Source organism: Taudactylus pleione, unplaced genomic scaffold (genome assembly GCF_031769625.1).
Source record: "Taudactylus pleione unplaced genomic scaffold, aTauple2 ptg001032l, whole genome shotgun sequence".
Taxonomy (NCBI): Eukaryota; Metazoa; Chordata; class Amphibia; order Anura; family Myobatrachidae; genus Taudactylus; species Taudactylus pleione.
Genome location: NW_028285433.1, coordinates 13766692 through 13792302, shown reverse-complemented (window position 1 = coordinate 13792302; position 25611 = coordinate 13766692). Strand labels below are relative to the sequence as shown.

Genomic DNA, 25611 nt, shown 5'->3' with positions numbered 1-25611 from the left:
CTTTCACCTTTCAATTGCCTACCTCTTTTAGGTCAATGTTTGTGTTGTTACGGAGAGTTAATGGAAACAAAAGTTATTCTTGTACGGTATGCCGGCGCTTGGGATCCCGGCAGTCAGAATCCGACGCCGGCAATCCGACAGGGTTAGGATACCAACACCTGTCGGTCAGTATCCTAACCCTCATCGCTGCCTAAACCTAACCCTCCCCCCAAGTGTCGAAACTTATAGAAGCTGGGGTCCACCCACAATTGTCCAAACCAGCCTTAGGGCTGTTGACACCAGGGTTGGCTTACCCAGGGGAGTCGGGCAAAAATGCATGTGGCCAACCTCCTGAGTATAACCAGCCCTAGTGCCAATAGCACTTGGGCTCTTCCCGCACACATCTAGGGGTGGGTGCTTGATACTAGTGTTAAAAGTAGATAAACACTTTGTTCTGGAAAAAGACAAGTCACAGCTTGACCTGGATGCCAAACATGTTGGCCCTTGGAGAACCACAGCTGCCAGCTTAGACCTGTAGTTCTGCAGGGGCAAAGAACATATAGTCTTTCAGCCTTCTTTTATCAAAGACTTAACTATTTCAGTTAACCTGAAGTAGTACAAATAGATGAATAAAGAAACAAAAAAAACAGGATTGCCTTGCTTGTGGTGCCCAAAATAATGAAAATAGTCTGTCCGGGACCAGAAGGAATTAGATTTACTTCCCTATACGTGACAACATTCTTATACTTAGTGGCTGTTCTTACAGTTTGGCCTCAAGTAACTGTAAGAATTTTTCAAGTTAAGTATAGGGTTAAAAGTACTCTACTTAACATGGAAGCTTCTCACAGTTACTTTAGGTCAAATTGAGAATTGCCCATGTTAAGTATAGGGAAGTAGTTATGCTAGTTCCGAACAAACCATTTTATAATTCCAGTCGTTATTATTCCAGTTCACTTTGATTGCTAAATCAGGGCCTTTGGATTAAGGGCCTGATTCAGACCCGGTCACTAGGCGACGTTCGCACGTAGCCTGCCAATGTTGGCAATCTGCACATGCATATAAGACGCAGTGCACGTGCGCGAACCAGTCCATGCAATCGCGAAGCGATCACCCCTTGTACATAGACGCCTCGCTAGAATGAGTGACTGGGCGAGCCGTTTGTGGGTGGTGACGGGGGTGGTCAATGAAAACAGGGGTGTGGTGGTGCGAACGCAGGCGTGTCTGTGCGTCTTAACGCAGTTTCAGGGGCGTGCATAATTAAATACACAAAGTAGGCGGCGTCTAAGAACACATATCAGGGAGCGTATTTATAAACCACCTTTATTAAAGGCTCAAATATCAGTATATGTAAACTTTCAAAAATATCAATAAAACTCCCAGGAGAATATGAAAATTCTGTACACACAGTATGTATTTAAATGAATATGTCTTCAAATGAAACACAAAATCACAATTAAAAGATAAACAATCACAATAAAATATATCTTTTATTCTCAAATTGATGGATTGAACATCTGAACTCTGGTGCTTCAATGAGCCAGGTGAAAATGACCCAGTTAGCAGCAATGTTCTGATTAACTGAGAATTTTTTTTTCATGTAGCAATGAATTGAAAGCTGAATGGCCCAATAAAACTAAGTAGCTGACAGTGTTCAACAGCAATTAGCAACAGTGTGTCCAATGACTGAGAAAAAAGCTGCTAAACTGCAGTAAATTGAGAGCTGAGTGGCCCAATAAAACTAAATAGCTGACAATGTTCCACAATGCGCTGTGAATATGCGCTTCCAATGTAATAATGACTAATAATAATAACTCACTCCCCTCTTGGCGGTCCCGCTGCTCCAGCGGCTTGCAGATGATGGTAGCTCCGACTCCAGCAGCATAAAAAATATATATTGCACACAAAACCACCGTCTATCCTGATGGAGAAATCCGTCCGCAGTCCTCCGAGTGTCTCACTCACAAGAGGCTGCGCGGGTCACGCGGGGCTTCAGCTGTTTGTATGATGTGTGATGTGTGAGCGCAGAGATATATAGAAGTAGTCCCAAGGGATGAGTCTGCGGCAGCAATTGGGTTCAGCTCTCACAAGTGGTCCGTGTCCTCAACTAGTTTCTCCGCACACCGGCGGCTTTTTCAAGAGGCGGAAGTATGAAGCTATGGGTCAGGTCAGAGCTAAATAGCTCAAAAAATCCAATCCTTGCAGCCTCAGGGACTCAATGAGACAAATTGATTTAGAATTTATCTGATGTGGGTCTAGAAAGGTTAGCATTGTTCTGTATGTGATATGTCTTCTATATAATTATGTGTTTGCTCCTAAAAGTGAGTTATAGAGGAGCAACTTAATAATGTATAATATATCTCTCCCGCTCACACATCATACACACAGCTGAAGCCCCGCGTGACCCGCGCAGCCTCCTGTGAGTGAGACACTTGGAGGACTGCGGACGAATTTCTCCATCAGGATAGACGGTGGTTTTGTGTGCAATATATATTTTTTATGCTGCTGGAGTCGGAGCTACCATCATCTGCAAGCCGCTGGAGCAGCGGGACCGCCAAGAGGGGAGTGAGTACAGCGGAGGACTGAGTTCTCTCATTCCGCATTATTACATTGGAAGAGCATATTCACAGGGCATTGTGGAACATTGGGCCTGATTCAGAGCTGAACGCTCTGACCAGAGCGCTCGCTCTGAATCAGGGCCCTCCTACCTTTTTTTGGAGCGTCCTCATGGACGCTCGCATAGCTGTGGGTTACCACCCACAGCTATAGCGAGCGTCCATGATGATGGTCGCGATGGTCTTGACTATCGCGACCATCGGGCTTGCGACGGAGACCCTGCGGTAGGGTCTCGCTGCCACAAGCCCTGGAGTGATTTTGGCTCTATCAGAGCCAAAATCACTCCCACTGACATCACTAGTGATGTCAGTGGGGCCGGCTTGAGACGGTAGGCATTCCCATGGGAACGCCTCCGTCTGGCAGGCACGCCCACCAAAGGGGGCGTGCTGTCAATCAACATCAACAGCACGCCCCTTTGGTGCGAGACCCGGAGCGATGGTGAGCCCGTCGCTCGCCGGGTCTCGCGCATGCGCACGACAGAGCTCCCTCCGTCGTGCGCATGTGCAGTGGGGAACAGCGACCCGCTTGCGAGCGTCCTGCCGCTCGCGAGCGGTCTGAATGACCACCCATTGTCAGCTATTTAGTTTTATTGTGCCACTCAGCTCTCAATTTACTGCTGTTTAGCAGCTTTTTTCTCAGTCACCGGACACACTGTTGCTAATTTGCTGTGGAACACTGGGCCTGATTCAGACCCGCTCGCGAGCGCTGAGCGCTCGCAAGCGGGTCGATGTTGGCCAAGTGCGCATGCGCACGATGGAGGCGGCTCCGTCGTGCGTATGCGCGAGACCCGAATAACGACGGCCAAGACGTCATTATCGGTCTCGCACCAAAGGGGGCGTGCTGTCGATGGTGATTGACAGCACGCCCCCTATGGTGGGCGTGCTGGGGGCGTGGTAGCCCAGACGGAGGCGTTCCCATCACTAGTGATGTCAGTGGGAGTGCTTTTGGCTCTGATAGAGCCAAAAGCACTCCAGGGCTTGCTGCAGCGAGACCCTACCGCAAGGGTCTCGTCGCAAGCCCGATGGTCGCAATGGTCTTGACCATCGCGACCATCATTTTGGCCACTCGCTATAGCTGTGGGTGGTCACCCACAGCTATGCGAGTGGCCAGGAGGCCGCTCCAAAAAGGAGGAGGGACGGCCCTGATTCAGAGCGAGCGCTTTCAGTTCATTGAGAAAAAAAATTTCATGTAGCAGTTAATCAGAACATTGCTGCTAACTGGGTCATTTTCATCTGGCTCATTGAAGCACCAGAGCTCAGATGTTCAATCCATCAATTTGAGAATAATAGAGATATTTTATTGTGATTGTTTGTCTTTTAATTGTGATTTTGTGCTTCATTTGAAGACATATTATTCATTTAAATACATACTGTGTGTATATAATTTTCTCATACTCCCGGGAGTTTTATTGATATTTTTGAAAGTTTACATATACTGATATTTGAGCCTTTAATAAAGGTGGTTTATAAATACACTCCCTGATATGTGTTCTTAGACGCCGCCTACTTTTTTCTGTATTTCTTTATTGTTGCTGGAAGTGTGGCAAAAACTTCCTGTGGGCGTACTGCAATCTACACAAGGAGGGGGGTTAACAGCACACCATTACTGGCGCTTGGGTTATCTTTTTTTAAGAGTGCATAATTAAGACACAGTGTCAGCATACACGTCACATGGCTGAATTATACACTGCAGCACTCGCAGTGCTTGCGGTAGGGTATGGTCAGCCACAAGTGCTATGTATTGTTCCGATGTTACCGATTGTTTCATACACTGCCTGGAGATGACGTGTGTTACTAAGGGAAAGTGGGCGTCTTGTGACAGGCTGCTGGGCGTCTAAATACATACCGCGATCACACGCCAAGACATAATGGGCGTGTTAATGTCTTGCCGTGCGATCGTGGGATTTGCATACTTTGGCACCCGACTGCTGCATATTAACGCATCTAGCGAGCGGGTCTGAATCAGGCCCTGAGTCTTTAAAAGCTGAAAAACTGTATCTGTATTATTTATTGAAGTGTTTTTTATTCATAAACCTGCTATCTTAATTTACATTTTTTCTTTGGTGTACTACAGGTCCCAGCTGACCTTGGTGCCATGTTTGGCTGCTAGACCATGCTGGGACTTGTAGTTCACAACGGAAAAGTGTTTGGCGCTGGTTATTCTGAAATCGGAGTAGACTGGACACATGTTTTCAACCATAATTTTGGGGTGAGCAGCACTAGGCTGAAAGTACTACTGCTGGTTCAAAAGTGGTTGGGATCCCCACACATTTTTTAACATACAAAGTAGGCACACAGTGTCCGTCTACATTAAAATTGTTCATTTGGAGGGAAAGATGGAAACTTTCCCCATACACTGAGATTATTTGAACAATGTTGGCTGTTGGAGGTTTGTTAAATCCAGTTTGTTGGATTTAACCAACCAGTTGGGTACAAATGTGTTTTTGCCCATGTTTAGCGTTTTCACACTACCGTACGATAATGTTTTACTACCATACACTGTGCAATTATTGTTCCAACTTACCGTTTAGTTGATCCCCAACCCTCCCCCACATTCAATTTTATTCCCCTCCAATGTAACTTGTCTTAAATTATTAGGTCTTACCCAATAATCTTCATGCAAAAAAAAGGGATAACAGATATAAATGTCAATAGTTGCATTGCTGTTGTTAGTAAATAGTATATTTGAAATGAGGTTTATATAGCAGAAATCACTGCCTGGATGCCCTGAGGATGGAAATGGAGAGTGTTTTTTAAGGTTTGTGATTTCTCTTTGCTACTCATTGTATGTGTTCTTTGTTCTGTACAATATTGTCAGGGGAACTGGGTCTCTAGGTACATCTTCACCTTATGGACTTTTTTCCTCTCCAGGTGCATTGGTTTGAGCAGCAAACTCTGAAGAAAAGAAAAAAAAGACAGATCAGTTTGTTGCCCACAGATCCCTTGTTCCTTAAACAGTGGTACATGGTATGAGCACAGCCGATATATCTGCATGTGTGTATGTGCGACCTGCTAATCCTCCATACACTTGCTGAAAGTACCGCCGATACTATCATCTCAACTGGGCAGGCAAATTTAAATGCCCGCCCAGTTGTGATGTCAAGCCAGACACATCAAGGGTTCAGTGTAAGTGGTAAGTGTGTATAGCTTACCAATTGGCCGCTCAGACAGTTGATCAGTCTGCTGATTGATCCTTCATCCTAGCGTGAACCCAGCATTAGACCCATTATTTATCTGATCTGCAGGGGGCCTAACAGTTTGTATAAACTGCACAGCATTCTATTGAACACTGCAGAAATGATCTATTAGTCAGTAACCGTTCTGGTCGTCTGTATGTCGTTCTGGGCTGTCACCGGCTTCAGGTAAATGGCTGTGTATAGCTCCAGGTGACCACCATTCTTTTATGATATATATGTTTTGACTGCCAAATATAAAAAGGTGGTAAATAGGCGCTAATGGTTTAATCGGCAGTTGGACTTGCTTTGTTTGTAAATCTGTCTTAATAACTATCAGGATTGCCACATTGGTAGGTCAAATTAAGTGCTGCAATGCACCAAATTGACAAAGGGCATCAAAATAAATTTACTTTCTTTAGTCTGGTGAAAGGAAGGAAACTGCATGATATTTTTGGAATATAATATTTTTGGAAACTTCTTTGAATACAGTAATGATTAATATAAAATAAGTTTGGTCTTTTGTAGGTAATGAGTATGTGAGACCTGGTGAAAAAATTATAGAGCCAGTGGTACAGTTGAAAGGCTTTGCCGTTAATCCAATTATATAATAATTAAACCACTTGTTAATTCTGTAGTCATAAATTCCTGACTTCCACATAACACATACTCTGTTTGCTTTACAGAACAATGATATCAATCCTGACTTGAACTTGCTGACTGCATGGGGTCACGGCTTCACAGGACAAGGTGTGGTGGTGACAATCCTGGATGATGGACTTGAAAAAGATCACCCTGATCTGGCAGCAAATTTTGTACGGAATATTTATATATAAATAGTTGGCAAAGGTGTATCACATGGGCCCTTAAGTCCAGGGGGGCCCACAACGCACGCCATGCGCATATATATATATATATATATATTAATAACAAAAGTCAGGCGGCACACAGAGTCTAAGTAAATCCAGGGGTTTAATAGAGGGATTTAATAGTCGACGTTTCGAGGTGAATCCACCCCTTCCTCAGGACAACATAACAAAGTGAAACACATACATCAGAGCATATAAATACATAAAACAATATACACTTACCCGACTGTACAACCATGCACACCTGGGCTCCGTCCGGCGTCTGAACTTCCGGTCGTGGCAGCTCTGCAAAAACCGGAAGTGACGTCACTCGGCTGGGACCCAGTGCCATGGCAACCCTAAATATACAAAAAATATATAATATCACACCGTGCAGCATGAAAAATTATCTTCCATCAAATTGTGCAACGTGCAGCAGCTGCTCTAAAACATCAATATTATCAAATACACAAAAAAATCGTTTACATCAAAAATAAAACACACACAAAAAACGTGTTATACGTTTGTGAAGCCTTAATTAAGACAAATGATTAAAGTACATAGTAAAAAACATACATTAAATACATGAAGTAAACACTGTGAATATACATCATAAAAAAATAAATAAATCAACACCTATCAATGGATACAGATATCACTACCAATATATATAATTATACTTACCTCTCCGGTAAGCAGCACTGTCTCAGGGGAATATATATATTTCAGTGAATCGCAGTTGCTAATACACGCAATCGGCCAATTGTTACATACTGTGCATGCATATCAGTATGCGTGCGCAAATCGGCCACTGAGACTGCAATCGCAGTGACTACTCGGACCCATCGCAGAGTGAATGACAGGAAGTACCATTTGTGGGAGGTGACAGGAGAATGGTCATTGAAATACAGTCGTGCCAGTGTGTTTGAACGCCGTTGCATGGGCATGCCTAAATTATCCACAGCATGCTCTGAAATTAGTAATTTCTGAATAAGGCTTGACCTTTATACAAGTGTGCGTGAGGATGCGATGGTACTCGATTGTACCGATGGTTTCAAAGTCTTGTTAAACATTAGGGATGTGTGTAAGGTATAGTGGGCGTCCTTATGTTGTGCTGTGGCTGCGGAATGGGATTGAAATGCCGGCGGCTGTTTTGCCGCCGAGAGGAGATCCCGACAGAGGCAGGTAAGTATGCTAACCTTCCCTGCCCCCCCCTAACCCTAACCCTCCCTTGGTAGTGCCTAACCCTAACCTGTCCCCAGGGGTGCATAACCCTAACCCCTCCTTACCGCTGCCTAAACCTAACCCTCCCGGGGGTGCCTAACCCTATCCCTACCCCTTAAGGGTGCCTGACCCTAACCATCCCCCCCAAACCTGACCCTAACCCCGCTAACACCCTGAAACCTAACCCACCCCGCGCGGCTAACAGGACGCGCAGCCCGTACTTGCCTCATTCGGGCACGCGTAGTCCTGGATTCCGGCGTAGGGATTATGATAAACGCCTATCATCAATACCTAGCTGGCATTCTGCCATCGGGATTGTGTCACATAACTACATCCCGTGGCGGCATAGCTATCACAATGAATTAGCATACTATCGCAGTTGAACTGCGTGCGTAATCGCTATTGCATTCGCAGTTGCAATCGGTAGTGAATCGGGCCCTCTCCTCTCTTAAAACGCCCCTGATTGTTGGTAGAGCATCCATTAAGATAAGAATTAGGTTGGCTAAAATGATCCATAAAATATTATATGTGTCCTAGCCACAAAACTTGAGAAGAAAGTAAAGGAATTAATTCTCACTGTAAAGTTAGTTACCACATGAAGCAAAATGGTCCTTCACCCTCGCCCCTGGTTAACAACCATGTCCAAAAATGGGGCAATGCAAGTTGTGTGACCAGTCAGACGCCACAATCATGGACATTGTAGCTCCTGATTGGTTCCTTCTGCAGCCATTTGAAAATAATGAATTAAAATGTTGATCGCTTTAGCTAGTTATATAGATTTAAAGGATTTTTCTGGAAACATGTATATCACTCCTTCTATGCACCTTTACTAACCTGCATTAGTTGTACATATATCTAGTAAATATACTTATTCTTACTATGTTTTTCAGATGCTGATTTTCTCACATTTTTCTTGTCAATAAATCTAACTTCTGACTGTAACTACCAAAATACTTGTGATACATTTTAATGTTGTTATCTTGTACCAGTGTTGGCTAACCTTGACACTCCAGCTGTTGTGGAAGTATATATCCCAGCATGCCCTGCCACAGTTTTAGCATGCCCTAATAGCAAAATTGTAGCAGTGCATGCTGGGTAATGTAGTTCCATAACAGCTGGAGTGTCAAGGTTAGCCAACACTGTCTTATACCAATGGAACTAAAACCCTCTGCATACTTTCAGTCATGAGTGTCAAACAGTCAATCACGTCTATGGTCTTTAGAGATCTTAAATATACCTAAAATATTCGCTGAGTCTTGCATTGACCTGTTTCATTCTTCACTGAATGGCAGGAGAAAAAAAGTGCAAAATCTGTATTTTGGGGTGCAAATGTGGGGAATTGATTCAGAACCCATTGGACACCCCCAAAGGACAAATCAGCCAAAAAAAAAACAACAAACCTTAAAACACCCCAAAAAAGCATGTCATTTTTGGGGCAAAAATAAAAAGTAGCGAAAGGTTTCTTGGGGGCTGTATGGATGGGACAGGTGTGCATGCAGCAGTTGGATTTTTTAAAAGTGCACTTTAGAGGCACAAAAATATGCTAGCTACCACAAATTTGACTGGACTATTTTCATCAAATACTGTTTTCTATCATTCTTCACCACTTTGTCAAATATGCTTATAGAAAGCTTTTAACACAACTTAAGGACACCAAGTACTTTTATTAGGGCTAATAGTACACATTGTAATGTAATGTCAGTGCGTCTTATTTTGGGGTATAGACTGATTCCTCCAATGTTTTCAGTACTTTCCACCTGTTGTGCATTCGCCTATTTGCGTTTTCGCCTGTTCTGCAATTGCATAGGGCGAATCGCGGGGACGCGCATGCCGCAAATTTGCGTCTCAAACAGGCAAATGCGGCGGAAAGTGCAAGAGGCATAAAGTTTCTGACTTTTCACCTCTAATTGAATTCAGCCCACAAAGGTAAAACGGCAATAGTAAAAGAAAGCCCAGGAGAGCAGGTATCAATGCTTGCGAAGCAAGGCCCTGATTCAGAGCCGGACGCTCTGACCAGAGCGCTCGCTCTGAATCAGGGCCCTCCTCCATTAAAATGGAGCGTCCTGGACGCTCGTATAGCTGTGGGTCACCACCCAGAGCATATCCGAGCGTCCAAGAAGATGGTCGCGATGGTCTTGACCCCGGGTTTCCCAGCCGCAAGGCCAGGAGTGATTTTGGCTCTATCACAGCCAAAATCACTCCCACCGACATCACTAGTGATGTCAGTGGGGCCGGCTTCAGACGGTAGGCGTTCCCATGGGAACGCCTCCGTCTGGCAGGCACGCCCACCATAGGGGGCGTGCTGTCAATCAACATCGACAGCACGCCCCCTTTGGTGCGAGACCCCGAGCGATGGAAAGCCCGTCGCTCGCCGGGTCTCGCGCATGCGCACGACGGAGCTCCCTCCGTCGTGCGCATGCGCAGTGGGGACCATCGACCCACTTGCGAGCGTACTGCCGCTCGCGAGTGGGTCTGAATGACCCCCCAAGTCTTCTATTCGTAAGAGTAACTGAATTCTACATGTGTAATCTCCTTGGAAGGGTGGGATGGGGGATTGTGCTAGAGCAAAGTGGGTGACAGTACATATTGTGGTATGTTTTTATGTGTCGCCTATGGGCAACATCTCTTCTAAAAGTCACTTCTAAAAACTCTCACTTTAGTACATTTACCCCCTGGAATCTGGTTGGTTGCTATTGGCAACATCACTTCTTAATAGAACGCCCATCTTAGTAAATTTACCCCTAATTGTCTTAATTATTAATAATCTGAATGTGACTTTGAAGAAATCTGTACCACATGACTTGTTTTAGGAATCCGTAAGAAATTGCGGAGTGTTTGTGAGGTGCTGGCAGTAGATGCAACTGGAAATTAATATTTGTCCTATAGCCAACTTGTCAATGTAGATACTGAAATATCACCACGTGTTAACCTGGAGGCAAGACAAACCGCAGCATAATTTCAGGCTTCTCCCCGTACACACCTGTTATTTTGTCTTGCCAACAGGAGGCACAGGTTACATTTTTATGTTTAATTTTATTAAAGCCTTTTTTATATGCTTCTGTTCAGGCTTAATTTTGGTCTGGTGACTCTCACAGTGGTCTCTTGTGATACTGCCCCGTGGCTGCTGGATAGTCCTCCTTCAGATTGCGTTTTGAAAATACAGTTCTGCAGATGTACTGTAGTTTGATGAAGTCTTATACACGGATAACTAAACCAGATGACTGCAACGTAAGCTTAGATCTAGGTTTCAGCCAGTTGTATGAGTGGGTACAGGTCTCTCAAGTCACATGAAGTTCTTTCATACCTCACTGATGTCTCTTTACTTGATTGATTTATAACTAATAATTGATTTACTTCATCTACCTTGCACTTACGTGACTGTTTTCTGGTTCAGATCCTATCCTTTGTGAGGGTTTTCGGGAGCAGTGAGTAGTTGCATATACTAGTTAATCACAATAAATATATAAAATATATACACATACACAGAGAATACACTGGATAATATTTTCCTCCATTATCACTTGCTGCTGTGAGGCACTTGTATTGTATTATGCTGCCATGGCATCTGCTTTGTATTCTGCAGTCAGCCTCTGCTATATTCAAGCCTACTCAATGGCTCTAGCAAATACCCAGAAGGCACTCTGTAACCTTCATGAAAATACAGTGGAATGTGAAGTCTCCTTTAAAGCCATATTTGCCATAATTGGACACGTTTTTGTCAAGGGTAAAAGAATACTCCATTTTGTTTTCTATTCACTTAGTCGTCAAAGATGTTATTGAGTCTGAGTAATGCCACGTATCCACTACGCGACTGTGAAACGAGTGCACGAATACGACATTGTAATCGTGCAGTCGTTTCACAGTCTGTGATGTGCCTACACTGAACGATCAGTCGTTCAGTGTAGGCACATCAATCATCCCCGAACATGGGTAACCTGACAACGTCGTAAGGTTGACCAGCATGTTCCGGCGCTCATAGATGTTAAAAACGATCAGCGGGCGTGCGCATCGCTGGTCGTCTTTTTCGTCTTTGACATTAACATTGCCAATTTGCGAATGATTAGACAGCGATTGAACGATAACTATGTCGTTATCGTTCAATCACTCTGCTTAATCTTGTAGTGGATACGCGGCTTAAGATACACCAGTTAAACCCTCTATCTCCCCTGTGTCTGCTTTCTGAATTTAGAAACAGGAGCGGTGAAATTGGCTAATGGTGGGTACACACCTAAGCAATATATCTGCAGATCGAGTGATCTGCAAATATATCTGCAGATGATGGTCGTTCATACATACTGAACAACCATCCCCTGCTGGGTCCCAGGGGGCGTGTCTGTAGACCGCCCGTACACACCTGCCGATGGACAGATATGTCTGCAGACATATCTGTCCATCGACTGTGCAGCACAACCAATGCGATATGTCTGTGAACGACGCCGTTCACAGACATATCACTGGTACACACTGGCCAACGTGCAGCAGATATATTGGCCAATCAATTGATCGTCCAATATATCTGTCAGTGTGTACCCAGCTTTAATCTTTACAACAATCCATTCAAGAGCTTCTTTCTACTTCAGGGTCCATAGGGTATCCACAGGATACCTTGGGGATGTCCCAAAGCAGTATCCTTTAAGGGTGGGGACGCTCCTGTGCAGAAAGGAGAATCCGCCGCCCGAAGGAAGCAGATCTGGACTGCAGAGGCACCATGTCGAGCTGCCCACGAAGGAGCCACAGACCTAGTGGAATGAGCCTTCACAGAAGGAGGAACCGGCAGGCCTTCATGAAGATAAGCTTCAGAAATAGCCATACGGATCCAGGCTGCCAAAGTTTGCTTTGAAGCAGGCCAACCCTTTTTACGGAAGCCATAGAGGACAAACAAGGCGTCCGACTTCCTAAACGAAGAAGTGCGGTCAACATAAGGCCCGCACAACATCCAAAGAGGCATCACCCACGGAAAGACCAGGTGAGTTAAAGGCCGGAACAACGATTTCCTCGTTAACATGAAACTGGGAAACAACTTTGGGAAGAAACTCGGGCCGAGTGCGGAGCACTGCCCTGTTTCCATGAAATACCTTGGGGTATAGGTGTGACGTCGGTCATCGGGCACCATAGAGTTAAGCTTTCAGCCTCCCAGGATGCACTAGGGTCCCCCTCCTATACCCCGCCCCCGAGCCAAGGCACCCCAGTTTAGTTTGGTGCCCGGCCAGAGTCGGGTGCACCTGTTGGAGTGGGGGCTAGAAGAGCCCCTGAAGCTTTTTCTTCATGCAGCTGTGGCAGCACATCTGGATGGACAGTCAGTCCTGACGTCCATGCTGTCTTCCCTACACCCCCGCCGGTACCAGAACGCCGGTACCGATCCGGGGATGCTGGTGAGCATCTGGGGTCACAGCTAGTGGTGACCCCAGATGTTCCGGACCATGGCCGGATTCAAGGGGGACAGCAGGTAAGCAGCGGGGTCCCGCGGTGGGTCCCCGCTGTTACATGGTCCAGAGTCCCCAGGCAGGGGGCTCACTGGGGACTGGCTGCAGCGTGGAGCCAGGTATGAACCTGCGCTTCCACTACCCCCTGGGACAGCGGACCGCAGCAGAGCGGTAGCGCTGCGGCGTCCCGGGGGTTAAATGCATGCCAGGGGAGCGCGCCTTCCCTGTCTCACAGCCGGCGCCTCCCCCGCTGCACACAGCCCTCTCTGCACACTGCCGACTGGTCCTGTAGCAGCGCTCCTCCCCCAGGCCAACCTCCTCTCTGCTCCTCGGTGGCCATCTTTCCAACGCATGGTGAACGCTGCTGGAAGCACTGGACGGAAGCATCGTGGTCTGGGTCCCCCCGCATACCTCTCCGATTTGGGTCAGGTCTGTGTATGCTGCGCTGTGTCCTACCAGGCCCTGTGTCTGCGTAGTTGAGTGATCAGCGCTGTTAGTGCAGGAATTGATTTTTCTTTGCATTGTATGTGACTGTGGTAGCGCTGCTGCCTGTAACTTTTCTTCTAACTGTCAGCTTTATTACTGTCCCTGTCCTTTCTGCTAAGCCCTTGCGGTGCGGTGCTGCAGGGTGGTCTCTCGCCTATTTAATATATAATTGGTGAGAGGGGTCACATACTTGGTGCCATCATGTCTGAAAGTGATTTTCCTCTCCGGCTACAGTGTGCTACGTGTAAAGTACCGTTAGCGGAGGGGGAGGCTAGCGCGGAGAGCCTCTGCCGGCAGTGTTTGTCTATGGCGCGGCCTATTACGGTTACAGCACCGGTACAGGAGCCGCCCTGAGCTTGTTTCGCTCAGGCGCTTACAACCTTAGTGGGCCAGTTAGCTCCGCAGCCCGCGTTTACGCCGATGGGTTTGTCCCAGCAGTCAGTGGTGTCGTCACCCATGCAGGGTTTCCCACGACAATTGGTGGTACCCCACAGTCTCCCTATTTCCCCGCTCCCGGTTTCTCAGGAGCCAGCGTGGGTTAACTCCCTGACGAGTTCAGTACAGCACTTGTCGGATGTGTTGCAAGGGGAGTCTGTGATGCGGCCACATAAACGGCCGGTGGCGTCTCTGTCGGCTCCTTATGAGGATGACGAGGGGACGTCTGATGATGGGGAGATTCTGGATCCTTGCGATCAGGAACCTCTCCATACTATGGACGCTGACGCTAAGTCCAAGGTATATATTCCTGGACTTATTCGGGCAGTCCGCACAGCCTTGGTGATTGAGGACGAAGTTCCCCCAGCGGCTAAATCCAAGTATGCCTTTTTTAAAGATGTGAAGTGCGATGCCACAGTCTTTCCTCTTTCGGGTCAGTTAGTGGACCATTTAGAGGAGGCGTGGAAACAGCCTGGCAAAAGATACCAGCCGCAGAGGCGCCTGGCAGTGGCTTATCCGTTCGCGGATAATTATTTTGCTAAGTGGGAATCCCCTCCACAGGTGGATTCTCACGTGACCCGTCTTGTCCGTAGTGCCACATTGCCGATGCCATCCATGTCCTCCCTTAAGGATGCTACGGACCGCAAGGTGGAGATCTGCCTGAAGTCCGCTAATTCCCTTGTGGGGGGGGCAGCACGGCCGGCTATCGCCATTTGCTGGGTTGCCAGAGCGATGGAGCGCTGGGCGGATTCATTAGAGGCGTCTTTTGATTCCGACTGTCCGGCCGAACAGGCGGAGTTGATTGGTAATCTCCGTGATTCGGCCACTTATATCAACGAGGCGGCCTTAGACATTAGTACTCTGGTGTCTAGAATTTCTTCAGCAGCGGTGGCTGCTCGTCGCACCTTGTGGCTGCGATCCTGGAAGGCAGACGCAGATTCCAAAAAGGGTTTGGAGGCGTTGCCATTTACCGGAGAAGTTCTGTTCGGTCTGGATCTGGACAAGATTGTGGCCACGCTGGCGGCAGCCAAATCGGCTTGTCTCCCGTCGGCCGCTGATCCTTCTGGTTCTGGACCATCATCCTTTCGGTCTTATAGGGCCCAGGGCAGGCCCAAACCACAGTCTTTTCCTCGACAGGCTGGCCCTAAGAAATCGGCCAAGCCCCGGAAGCAGGCATGGAGTATCAGACGTCCGGCCCCTAAGCCAGATGACAAGCCTGCGGCCTGACGGTCCGGGCCTCCCTTTGGGGGATCCCAAAGTGGGAGGCCACCTGCTGCAGTTCGCCCAGTGTTGGTCGGTCACTACGACAGACACTTGGGTTCTCGAGGTGGTCTCCCACGGGTACGCCCTCTCTTTCCGGCACAGACCCCCGGCTCGATTCTTCACCACGGGTCTACCATCAGACCGGAACAAGGCTACGGAGCTGCGGAAGGTATTGCACACTATGCTCCAGGCTGGAGTTATAGTGCCTGTTCCATTCTCCCAGAGGGGCCAGGGTTTCTATTCAAATCTTTTTTTGGTACAGAAACCCAATGGGTCGTATCGTCCGATTCTCAACCTCAAAGCTCTCAACAAGTCTTTGCGGGTACCGAAGTTTCGGATGGAGACCCTACGGTCCATCATTCTGGCGCTGGAACCTGGGGACTACATGGTGTCATTGGACATACAGGACGCTTACCTGCATGTCCCTATTCTTTTGCGCCATCAACAGTTCCTCAGGTTTGCAATCCGCAGCGACCACTTCCAGTTTCGGGCATTACCTTTTGGCCTGGCGACAGCACCACGTGTGTTCACCAAGGTGATGGCGGTCATGGCGGCTTCTCTGTGGCTGCAGGGAGTCCGCATGTTGCCGTACTTGGACGACCTTTTATTGGTGGCAGGATCTCCAGAGCTCCTTCTACGCCACTTGGACCTGGCCATTGCGCTACTGCAACGGCACGGCTGGCTAATCAACTGGCAGAAGTCCACTCTAATCCCGTCTCGGCGGATTCTGCACCTCGGAGCCTTATTGGACTTGGAACAGCAAAGGATCTTCGTGACGGGGGAAAAGATCTCTGCTTTACAGTCGAGGGTGCGCAGTTGTCTGCACAGCCGCCGGGTGTCTCTACACTCAGCGATGAGGTTACTGGGCTCCATGGTGTCGGTGTTCGACATGGTGGAATATGCCCAGTTTCACTCCAGACCTCTGCAGCACCTGATCCTGTCCAAGTGGAACGGGCTGCCTCAGTCTCTGAAGTCCCAGACGATTGTGCTCACCCCGGAGGTTCGCCTGTCCCTTGCCTGGTGGTTACAGACGACCCATCTCAGCAAGGGACGTCCGTTCTGGGTTCCAAATTGGGTCCTGTTGACAACGGACGCCAGTCGCTGGGGAGCAGTTTCGGGTCCACACTTGTTCCAGGGCAGGTGGACGCCGACAGAAGCGGAGCTTCCAATCAATATCTTGGAACTCCGTGCGGTCTTCAATGCTCTCCAGCAGGCACATCGGGTTCTCCAGGGTCGTCCGGTACAGGTCCAGTCAGACAACGCTACCACCGTGGCCTACATAAACAGGCAAGGAGGAACCCGAAGTCAGGCGGACTTTCTAAGTCGCCAGAAAGTTCATCCGGGGGAATGGTCCCTGCACCCGGACGTTTTTCAACTGCTGGTGGACAGATGGGGTCTTCCAGAGATCGACCTCATGGCGTCCCGGCACAACAACAAGTTGCCGGTGTACGGGTCACGCACAAGAGACGAAGGGGCGTCTCTGGTGGATGCTCTGTCCGTCCGGTGGACCCGGTTCGCATACCTGTTCCCTCCGGTCTCCCTTCTTCCACGGGTAATCCGGAAATTCAAACAGGAAGGAGGGACGCTCCTGTTGATAGCTCCCGCGTGGCCCAGACGGCACTGGTTCTCAGACCTTCAGGGTCTGTCCGTGGACAGTCCTCTGCGGTTGCCGCTACGACCGGACCTTCTGTCACAGGGTCCTTGTCTTCACCCGGACCTGACTCGGCTGCCTTTGACGGCGTGGCTGTTGAGACGGCCATGCTGAGGTCCAGGGGGTTTTCCAGTTCTGTAGTGCGTACCATGTTACGAGCTCAGAAACCGTCTTCCGCGAGGATATACCATCGCGTGTGGCATACGTTCTTCCAGTGATGTCGACCAAGAGGTTATGCACCACGGGAGTTTCGTCTGTCTCGGATACTCGCCTTCCTACAAGCGGGACTAGATCATGGGCTTCGCCTTGCTTCTTTGAAGGTACAGGTTTCGGCCCTGTCTGTCTGGTTTCACCGTAGGATTGTTACAATCCCGGATGTGCGCACCTTTATGCAAGGTGTTCTCCGCATTCAGCCGCCCTTTGTTCCACCTGTGGCGCCTTGGGATTTGGCTGTGGTCCTGAGGGCTCTCCAGGGACCGCCGTTTGAACCACTGGGCTCAGTGGATCTTAAATGGCTAACAGCTAAGACTGTTTTCCTTCTGGCTATTGCTTCGGCCAGACGTGTTTCTGATTTAGGGGTTCTTTCTTGTAGACCCCCTTTCTTGGTTTTTCATGGGAACAGGGCAGTGGTCCGCACTCAGCCCGAGTTTCTTCCCAAAGTTGTTTCCCAGTTTCATGTTAACGAGGAAATCGTTGTTCCGGCCTTTAACTCACCTGGTCTTTCCGTGGGTGAGGCCTCTTTGGATGTTGTGCGGGCCTTATGGACTTATGTTGACCGCACTTCTTTGTTTAGGAAGTCGGACGCCTTGTTTGTCCTCTATGGCTTCCGTAAAAAGGGTTGGCCTGCTTCAAAGCAAACTTTGTCAGCCTGGATCCGTATGGCTATTTCTGAAGCTTATCTTCATGAAGGCCTGCCGGTTCCTCCTTCTGTGAAGGCTCATTCCACTAGGTCTGTGGGTCCTTCGTGGGCAGCTCGACGTGGTGCCTCTGCAGTCCAGATCTGCTTCCTTCGGGCGGCGGATTCTCCTTTCTGCACAGGAGCGTCCCCACCCTTAAAGGATACTGCTTTGGGACATCCCCAAGGTATCCTGTGGATACCCTATGGACCCTGAAGTAGAAAATATGAGATATGGTAAGAACTTACCCTTGTTATCTCTATTTCTACGAAGTCCATAGGGTTCCACAGGACTCCCGCCCTGTCGCACCTGTGCTGCAGATGGGCTTTGCTCTGGTCACCGGTTTTTTCCGTCTCCCTCTGGTGAGAATGTGATTCTTGTGTGTGTTCAGATCTTTTTTCTCTCTCTTCCTTCTCCTCCTCCGGCCTATGGCTTAGTAACTAACTGAGGTGCCTTTGCTCGGGGGCGGGGTATAGGAGGGGGACCCTAGTGCATCCTGGGAGGCTGAAAGCTTAACTCTATGGTGCCCGATGACTGACGTCACACATATACCCCAAGGTATCCTGTGGAACCCTGTGGACTTCGTAGAAATAGAGATAACAAGGGTAAGTTCTTACCATATCTCATATTTTTATCTAGCTTTGTCCTTCAAAGATTCTATTGATAACAATTTCACAAGTATACTAATAATAGATCAACCAATCCAGTACACTGGACTCCAGCCTATTCTCAGCAAGGTCAAGCAGTCCAACAGTATGTTCATTAGTGAAAGACTCTAACGGGTAAATTTACTAAAGTGAGAGTTTTTAGAGGTGAGTTTTAAAAGTGATGTTGCCCATAGCAACCAATCAGATTTTAGCTATTATCTTCTAGAAGGTGGTAGTTAAATGTTAAGTAGAATCTGATTGGTTGCTATGGGCAACATCACTTTTAAAACTTAGTCAACTTTAGTAAATTTACCCTCAACAGTTAATGGCTGGGTGATGATATTGTACAAAACTGTTGCAAGATCCTGTTACCATGCGCGCTGCCAAGTTCTTTTTCCTTCTTTTTTTTATGCCCAAAGAGTCATCCAGAAGACAGTCAAAGTCACCTGCTGACATTTTTAGGCTATTACTATTTATTAAATAAAATGACTTAAATACTACATTCCTGATAGTAGATGTAAATAGGAGTCCAGACTCTTAAATGTATTTACTAGTGAATCATATCTTCCTAGGTTTGATATATTATAATGTTGATATTGTGATAATGTCTACCGACAAGATTTTGACATGTTCATCATGTCAACACTGCCCACAATTTCAACAATCCATTTCTGAGATACTGTCATATGAATATCGCCACAGTGACTGCATATACATGGAATTATAAACAGAATATAGTAAGCAATTAACTAAAAACAAATGAACAAGTCATATTGTCATAGTGGGAGAAATTAATATGGTGGAATAGGATTTAGTTCATTTGAATAACCTCTCAGAAAAGAGAGGGGGATGGGGGAAGATGAATAAGATCAACAAGACAAGGGAAGGAAATGGGGAGGTAAGAACGGAAAAAAGAGGAGATTGGGTTGCATGTCAATAATATAGAAAAAATATACATCTCAAAGTGCAAAGCTAGGGAAACCAATGAGGTGAAACAACATAGAGGGGAATTCAATTAGAGGCGAAAAGCCATATTCGCCTGTTTTTTTGTGAAAAATTCACCTAAAAATAAATTCGCCAAATTCAATTCCAGGACAATTTCGCCTAAGTGGAAACAATTCTTCAAAAATGATTCTCCAGTCAATAGCTGGTGAAAAGAAATGCAAAATCTTTATTTTGGAGTGCAAACGTGGGGAAACAACTCAGACCCCTTGGGACAGCCCCCCAAAGGACAAATACGCAAAAAAACAGAAACTAAAACCTAAGAACCCCCAAAAAAGACATGTCATTTTTGGGGTGAAAATTTAAAAAGTGGGGGGATAAACATTAAAAGTAGCGAAAAAGACTTCTTGGGGGTCCACAAGTATGGGTCAGGTGTTTTTGGGATTGCAGGTGCATGCAGCAGGTGGATTTTTCACGTTTTTTAAAAGTTCACTTTAGAGATATAAAAATATGCTTGCACCCATTTGCAAGCACCCCAAATTTGACAGGACTACTTATTTTCACCAATAAATACAGCTTTATGCCATTCTTCACCACTTTTACAAAGACGCTAATAGCAAGCAATTTACACAACTTAAGTACGCAAAATAGTTTTATTAGGGCCATTAGTACACATCTATATTGATTCCCTATGTTAGAGCATCTTTTTCTGGGGTACAGACTGATTTCCCCAACTCTTTCGGTACTTTTCACCTGTTCCGCATTCGCCTATTTCCATTTTCGCCTGTTTTGCAATTGAAATAGGTGAAAAGCGGGGACGAGCACGGAATAAATTCGCCTCTGAAACAGGCGAAAACTTTGCCTCTAATTGAATATGGCTCATAATCTTTCTGGAAACAGGCAATCAAAACATTGAGTTTCTGGTGGTATGCTTTTAACTTAACTGGTGCAGCATGTACCATGTAGTAGTTTAAAAAATGGTACTGATGTTGTTTTGAACATCATCTGGTAATGCCTATACCTAGGGCATTACCATACGATGTAAGCGGTTATGGGTGATGTAAACTCTTACGGATCATTCTTCCTTTGCGCTATCCTAGTCACCAGTGTTCCGTTTCCTTGTCTCCTGACTCGGGCTGCATCAGAGGTGAACGCCATGTGTATTGGTGCTGCGTTTTTAGTCGCAGTGGATCTGAGTGCATATGCTAATGCTGCAGGTGTGGTGTCTTTTCTCAGGTTACTCAGGGTGTTTGTCAAAACTACACTGCTGGGGCCAATGATACTGCGTCCAAGGACGCAGCCACTGGCTTCGGCATTCCTAGAAAACAGGGCTGACATGCCCCAGTTTTCTAGAACGCTCCCCGTCACCGCCCACAAACGCCAGCAGTATGTCAATTATGCTGTGGCTTACAGGTTCACTGAATGAAATCCCTCTGCTAACACCTTCTCGCTTCAGTGATTTCCCTACCCCTGTCCTACCCCTGTTTAATCTAGTCTGTGGTGTGATTTTATGTTTTGTACTTACCGGTATGCTGTGTACCTATGCAATTGTCTGCATTGTGTACTATATTAATGCTCTATAATCTATTACTACGTTATATGTTAACCCAGTATGTGGCACCTTTTACAAATTAAAAGTTTATCATAACAATAGGCTCCCACCTATAAAACCATTTGACACTATTTTCTACATCTACAATATCACCACGTAGATGAGCTCGAGGAAATTACCTTTAATCTTCTATAAAAGGAGTGTATTTAGTAATCCAGTTGTCACTTCTGCAAAAATAAAATACAATAGTTAAATGAAGCCTGAGAATCCCCTTAGTACCCAATATCAATGTCCGGATATAAAAAATGGGCAAATAATAGTAGTTAAGGGTAAAAAGAGTGTGTGAGACCAAGGCTAATAAAAAACAAAACCCTATTGCAAAAATATTTGAGCTTTGGTCAGAAAACTGCCTGTTTGGCCTTCGACCATGTACTTTCCCTGTCCTAGAGAGTAAAAGGCTTTATGAATAGACTTTAAGTGGACCACCTGTTACCTGGAATAGCTGAGCGCTTTTAGAATTTTTCTAGTATGAGTGAAAAATTTAGAGAAGTCACTAAGGTCAGGCAAATCTTTTATTGGAGTTTACAAAATGTAACGGAATTAAGCGAGTTCACGGATGAGGAGGGTCTCCTCTGAGCAGGGGGATCTTCCTATTTATACATTGTATTTGTCATCAACTGTTGGAAAGTCAGGAGACGTCCACCCGGGTCAAATATTTGTTAACGCTTAGGCCTTTATTTTTTCTAATAGAAAACCAAGAGATGTAGAGAGGAAGTAAAGGCAGGATTACCCAAGCAAGAAATATACTTAGTGGAGTTGACATAATATTTGTCTATGTACCAGTGTTACTTTCAACTTGTGTACTGCTATTGCCAATCATAATAATGTATGAGCTCTTAAGATATTTTTTCTTTTTGTACCAAAGATTTGATAAAGTGTTTGTAAATATATTATATTGGGCCTGATTTGGAGTTGAACGCTATTCCGATGTTCACGCAGTTGAGTGATTATCGTGGTACGTGCATGTTTCACAACCGTATTGTGCATGCGCTGCAAATTAATTGCGATTGAGCTCGCTATGAGTTTTCACTCACGATTGACGGGAAGAGACCGTTTTGTAGGTGGTTACAAAGAGTTCGGCAAAAATGCGGACATGTCAGGGCTGATTCCTGGACTTGTGCTAGCCAGCGTCTGCGATCACACATGCAGAGAACAAAGCTCCAGCGTATCAATTACCACTTCCATTCTGAGTGACCATAAGCTCACTCAAGGAGTCAATGTTTTGAGGATGTGTGTCCAATGCTGTACGCAGTTGAGAGCAGCTACGAGGACTCTGGTGGGCATCTCAATACAAATTCTTGCTGGCTGCTGCATTAGCATGTTTTAGCAATTGCTAAGCGGCAAAGTTTGCATTCGTGTTAGTGTACGACTCTGAATCAGGCCCATAGTGTGGTGATCCACTCCTGCAGAATTTTCTTTGCACTGGAATGACACTGTATGAGGTGGTACTTACTGTTTAATTATGTCTTTAGGATCCTGTGGCAAGCTATGACTTCAATAATAATGACCCTGATCCACAGCCTCGATATGATCCATCTGATGAGAACCGGTGAGCACTTTTACAAATGTTCATGTCATACTAGAAAATCACTAATGGACCTCCATTACCTTCCACTTTCTGTACCTTGTAATTGCTCTCAATGGGCAGTACTGCGATGAATAAAATGGCAAAGATAATACTTTGCAGTCTCATAGAGGTGTTGTCTGAGGACTCCAGAGAGCAGTAATTAGAGCAAACTGTAATGGAGAATGTGTGTTTGAGCAAATGTTTCCTTTCCGTAAGAATTTACCTAATTGGACATATATTGAGAATTAGCTTGGCATGTGGACACGTGTATGCATATGCATGTAAACTTCTAGTTTTATTAATTATTTTTACTTTCATATCAGTCATCTTTACCATATCATATGCCTTGAAAAACAAAATTCTATTCTTCAAATTTATATTTACAATAGGCTCTGATATTATTATTGAATGAAATAACTATATACTAATTACATGTCTCAGCAGATGGTTGAGCAGTAAAATGAGCTCAATAGTGATAAAGAAAAGGTCTTCCACTGACAGATACATGTCCACATTCATGAATATACACTATATAGACAAAAGTGATTGGACACTGATAGCAAATAGATCAACGAGATTTTATTGGCGTCAGTACTTTGTAGGTCCACCACATGCAGTGATTACTGCAGACATCCTTCTTGGCAAACTTGCCACAAGTTCCTGGACAACAGCCATTCTTCCTTAAGTACAGTGACCAACTGTGACACTGAAGAAGGTTAAGAATGCACCCATCTCTTCAATTCGTCCCATAGGTTCTCAATGGGGTTAAGATCTGGACTCTGAGCTGGCCAGTCCATCCTGGTTACCAAATTTTCTTCTTCAGGGTCCATAGGGTCCACAGAATCTACCTTGGGGTATGTAGTTGGAGAGATCCATTGCACCAAACAGCTTACAGCTTTAATGCTCCCAGGATGCACTTTTCCTCCTCCCTAAATACCCCGCTCCCAGCCACAGGCATTCAGTTTTTTTGTTTGGTGTGCGGCAAGTATCCAGACGCACCTGTTTAACAGCGGGACTGCCTAGGCAGTCCCAGCCTTTTTCTTTTATGACTTACCTTGGTTTTTGAACTTCTGAGTTAAGCGGTACCAGCGCCGTATAGGACGCAGGTACTGCGACTCCATCTACCTCCGCCTATGCCGATACGCCATTACTGCTATATGCCCTGGGGATTTCGGTAGGCGTCAGGGAGGCTTAGCTAGCGGTGTCGCTGGGGTCCGGACTGCGGTCGGATTCACGGAGATGGCAGGTAAGCGATTCCTCGTGAGGGGAATCCTGCGCGAAGCAGTCCAGGCCTCTGGTGTAGGAGACTCACCTGAGACGGCTGCGGGTGGAGGACTCGTATAACGTGTACTCACTAAGGCGGCCAGGGCCATATCGTCTGTCGCCGGGGATGGGTAGTAGACGCACTAGTTAGCATCTACTACTGTGAGGTCAGCGTTCCCGTGTCGTCAAAATCACAGCTTAGAGGAAATAGGCGCTCCCCCGGCTGCTCCTACCCCGACCCAGACGCAACTTCCGGTTACGGATTCCCACCTCTGGGTTGCTATTTCTGACCACCTCATGTGTAGGACGTTTGCAGAGCACAAAGGCGCACTTGTGTGTACTGCGGCAGGCTGGTTGTCTTCCTGTATACCTCTCCTATGGGTCGGGTATATAGCGCTCTATATCCTGCCAATATCCCGGCGGGGCTGGTCAGTTGATTCAGAGTCAATTTGCAATAGCATTATTGGTATTTATGCATTGTATGTGACTTTCATGCTAGCTGCTGTATATACACTGTCTTTTTGTTTTAAACTGTCAGTTATATCTATCACTGTGTTTCCTCCTCATCCCTCTGAAAAGGTGTGTGGGTTTTTCATATATGAAGAGCGTCACATTGCATTTACTGTACACCTTATACCGATCACACACATGTCTGAGGGTAAAGGTGAGAAGGGTGAGCCTCCGGTGCTCAAATCATGTAAATCCTGTTTTGCAGGCCTGTCTGAACAGGATTTTGTGCAAGATGGATTGTGTAGTGCCTGTTGTAAACAGCCACCTTTCCTATCTGGTACACCTGCACTGACACTCGGGTGGCATCTTGGTCGCAGGTTTTGTTGCATATGGTGGATAAGGTCGCTGCATCGCGTGCTATTACCACAATATTGGCTCCTACTGTGGGATACCCACAGCAGTTGCATCCTTCTATGTACATGTCCCCTATGAATCCCTGTTGATATGATTCTTCTGCTCACTCTAGTCAGAGTATGCTGCCGTCTATAGCCCCTCAGCAGGTGGTACAGGCGAATAGACCAGTGGCAGTAAAGAAGCAGCGGCATAAGAGTAATTCTCTTCAGACATTGCCTCAGGATTCTGAGCCAACCTCCTCATCACAATCTGATATTCTGAGTTCTAGGTCTTACTCAGCGGAAGAAGACCATCAATCTTCTTCCGCTGAGGAGGTTTAGCCGAAATCTAAGACTCTGGTCTGTAGGCGCCAGAAGGTGGCTAAAGATTATTTCTTCTTCAGGGTCCATAGGGTCCACAGGATCTACCTTGGGATTTGTAGTGAAATGAAACGATCCATTGCACCAAACAGCTTCCAGCTTTGAAGCTCCCAGCATGCATCGATCCTCCTCCCTATATACCCCGCCCCCAGCCATTCAGTTTTTTTGTTTGGTTCACGGCAGGTATCCAGGCGCACCTACTATACAGCGGGACTGCCTGGGCAGTCCCAGGCTTTTTTCTTTTATTATTTACTTAGTGTCAAAACCCACTGCACTGCGAGTGCATGGCGAGACAAACGCCGGACGAGTGTTTGCTGAAGCTCCTTCTGCCACCTGTCCGTCATTTTGGGATTCTTCCAGGAATGGC

At 46.4% G+C, this 25611-nt stretch overlaps 1 protein-coding gene across 2 annotated transcripts in view; it reads left to right on the top strand.

Annotated features, from left to right (window-relative positions):
* LOC148454108 (proprotein convertase subtilisin/kexin type 4-like) overlaps positions 1 to 25611 on the top strand; it is a 109444-nt gene that overhangs the window by 10399 nt on the left and 73434 nt on the right. The window contains exons 3-5 of one of the 2 annotated variants that reach the window (XM_088461306.1): positions 5463 to 5558; positions 6451 to 6579; positions 22664 to 22740. In XM_088461306.1, the coding sequence (XP_088317432.1) occupies positions 5463 to 5558; positions 6451 to 6579; positions 22664 to 22740 (302 nt within the window). The remainder of the gene's footprint in view (positions 1 to 5462; positions 5559 to 6450; positions 6580 to 22663; positions 22741 to 25611) is intronic. The other variant, XM_088461307.1, reaches the window with a different exon arrangement.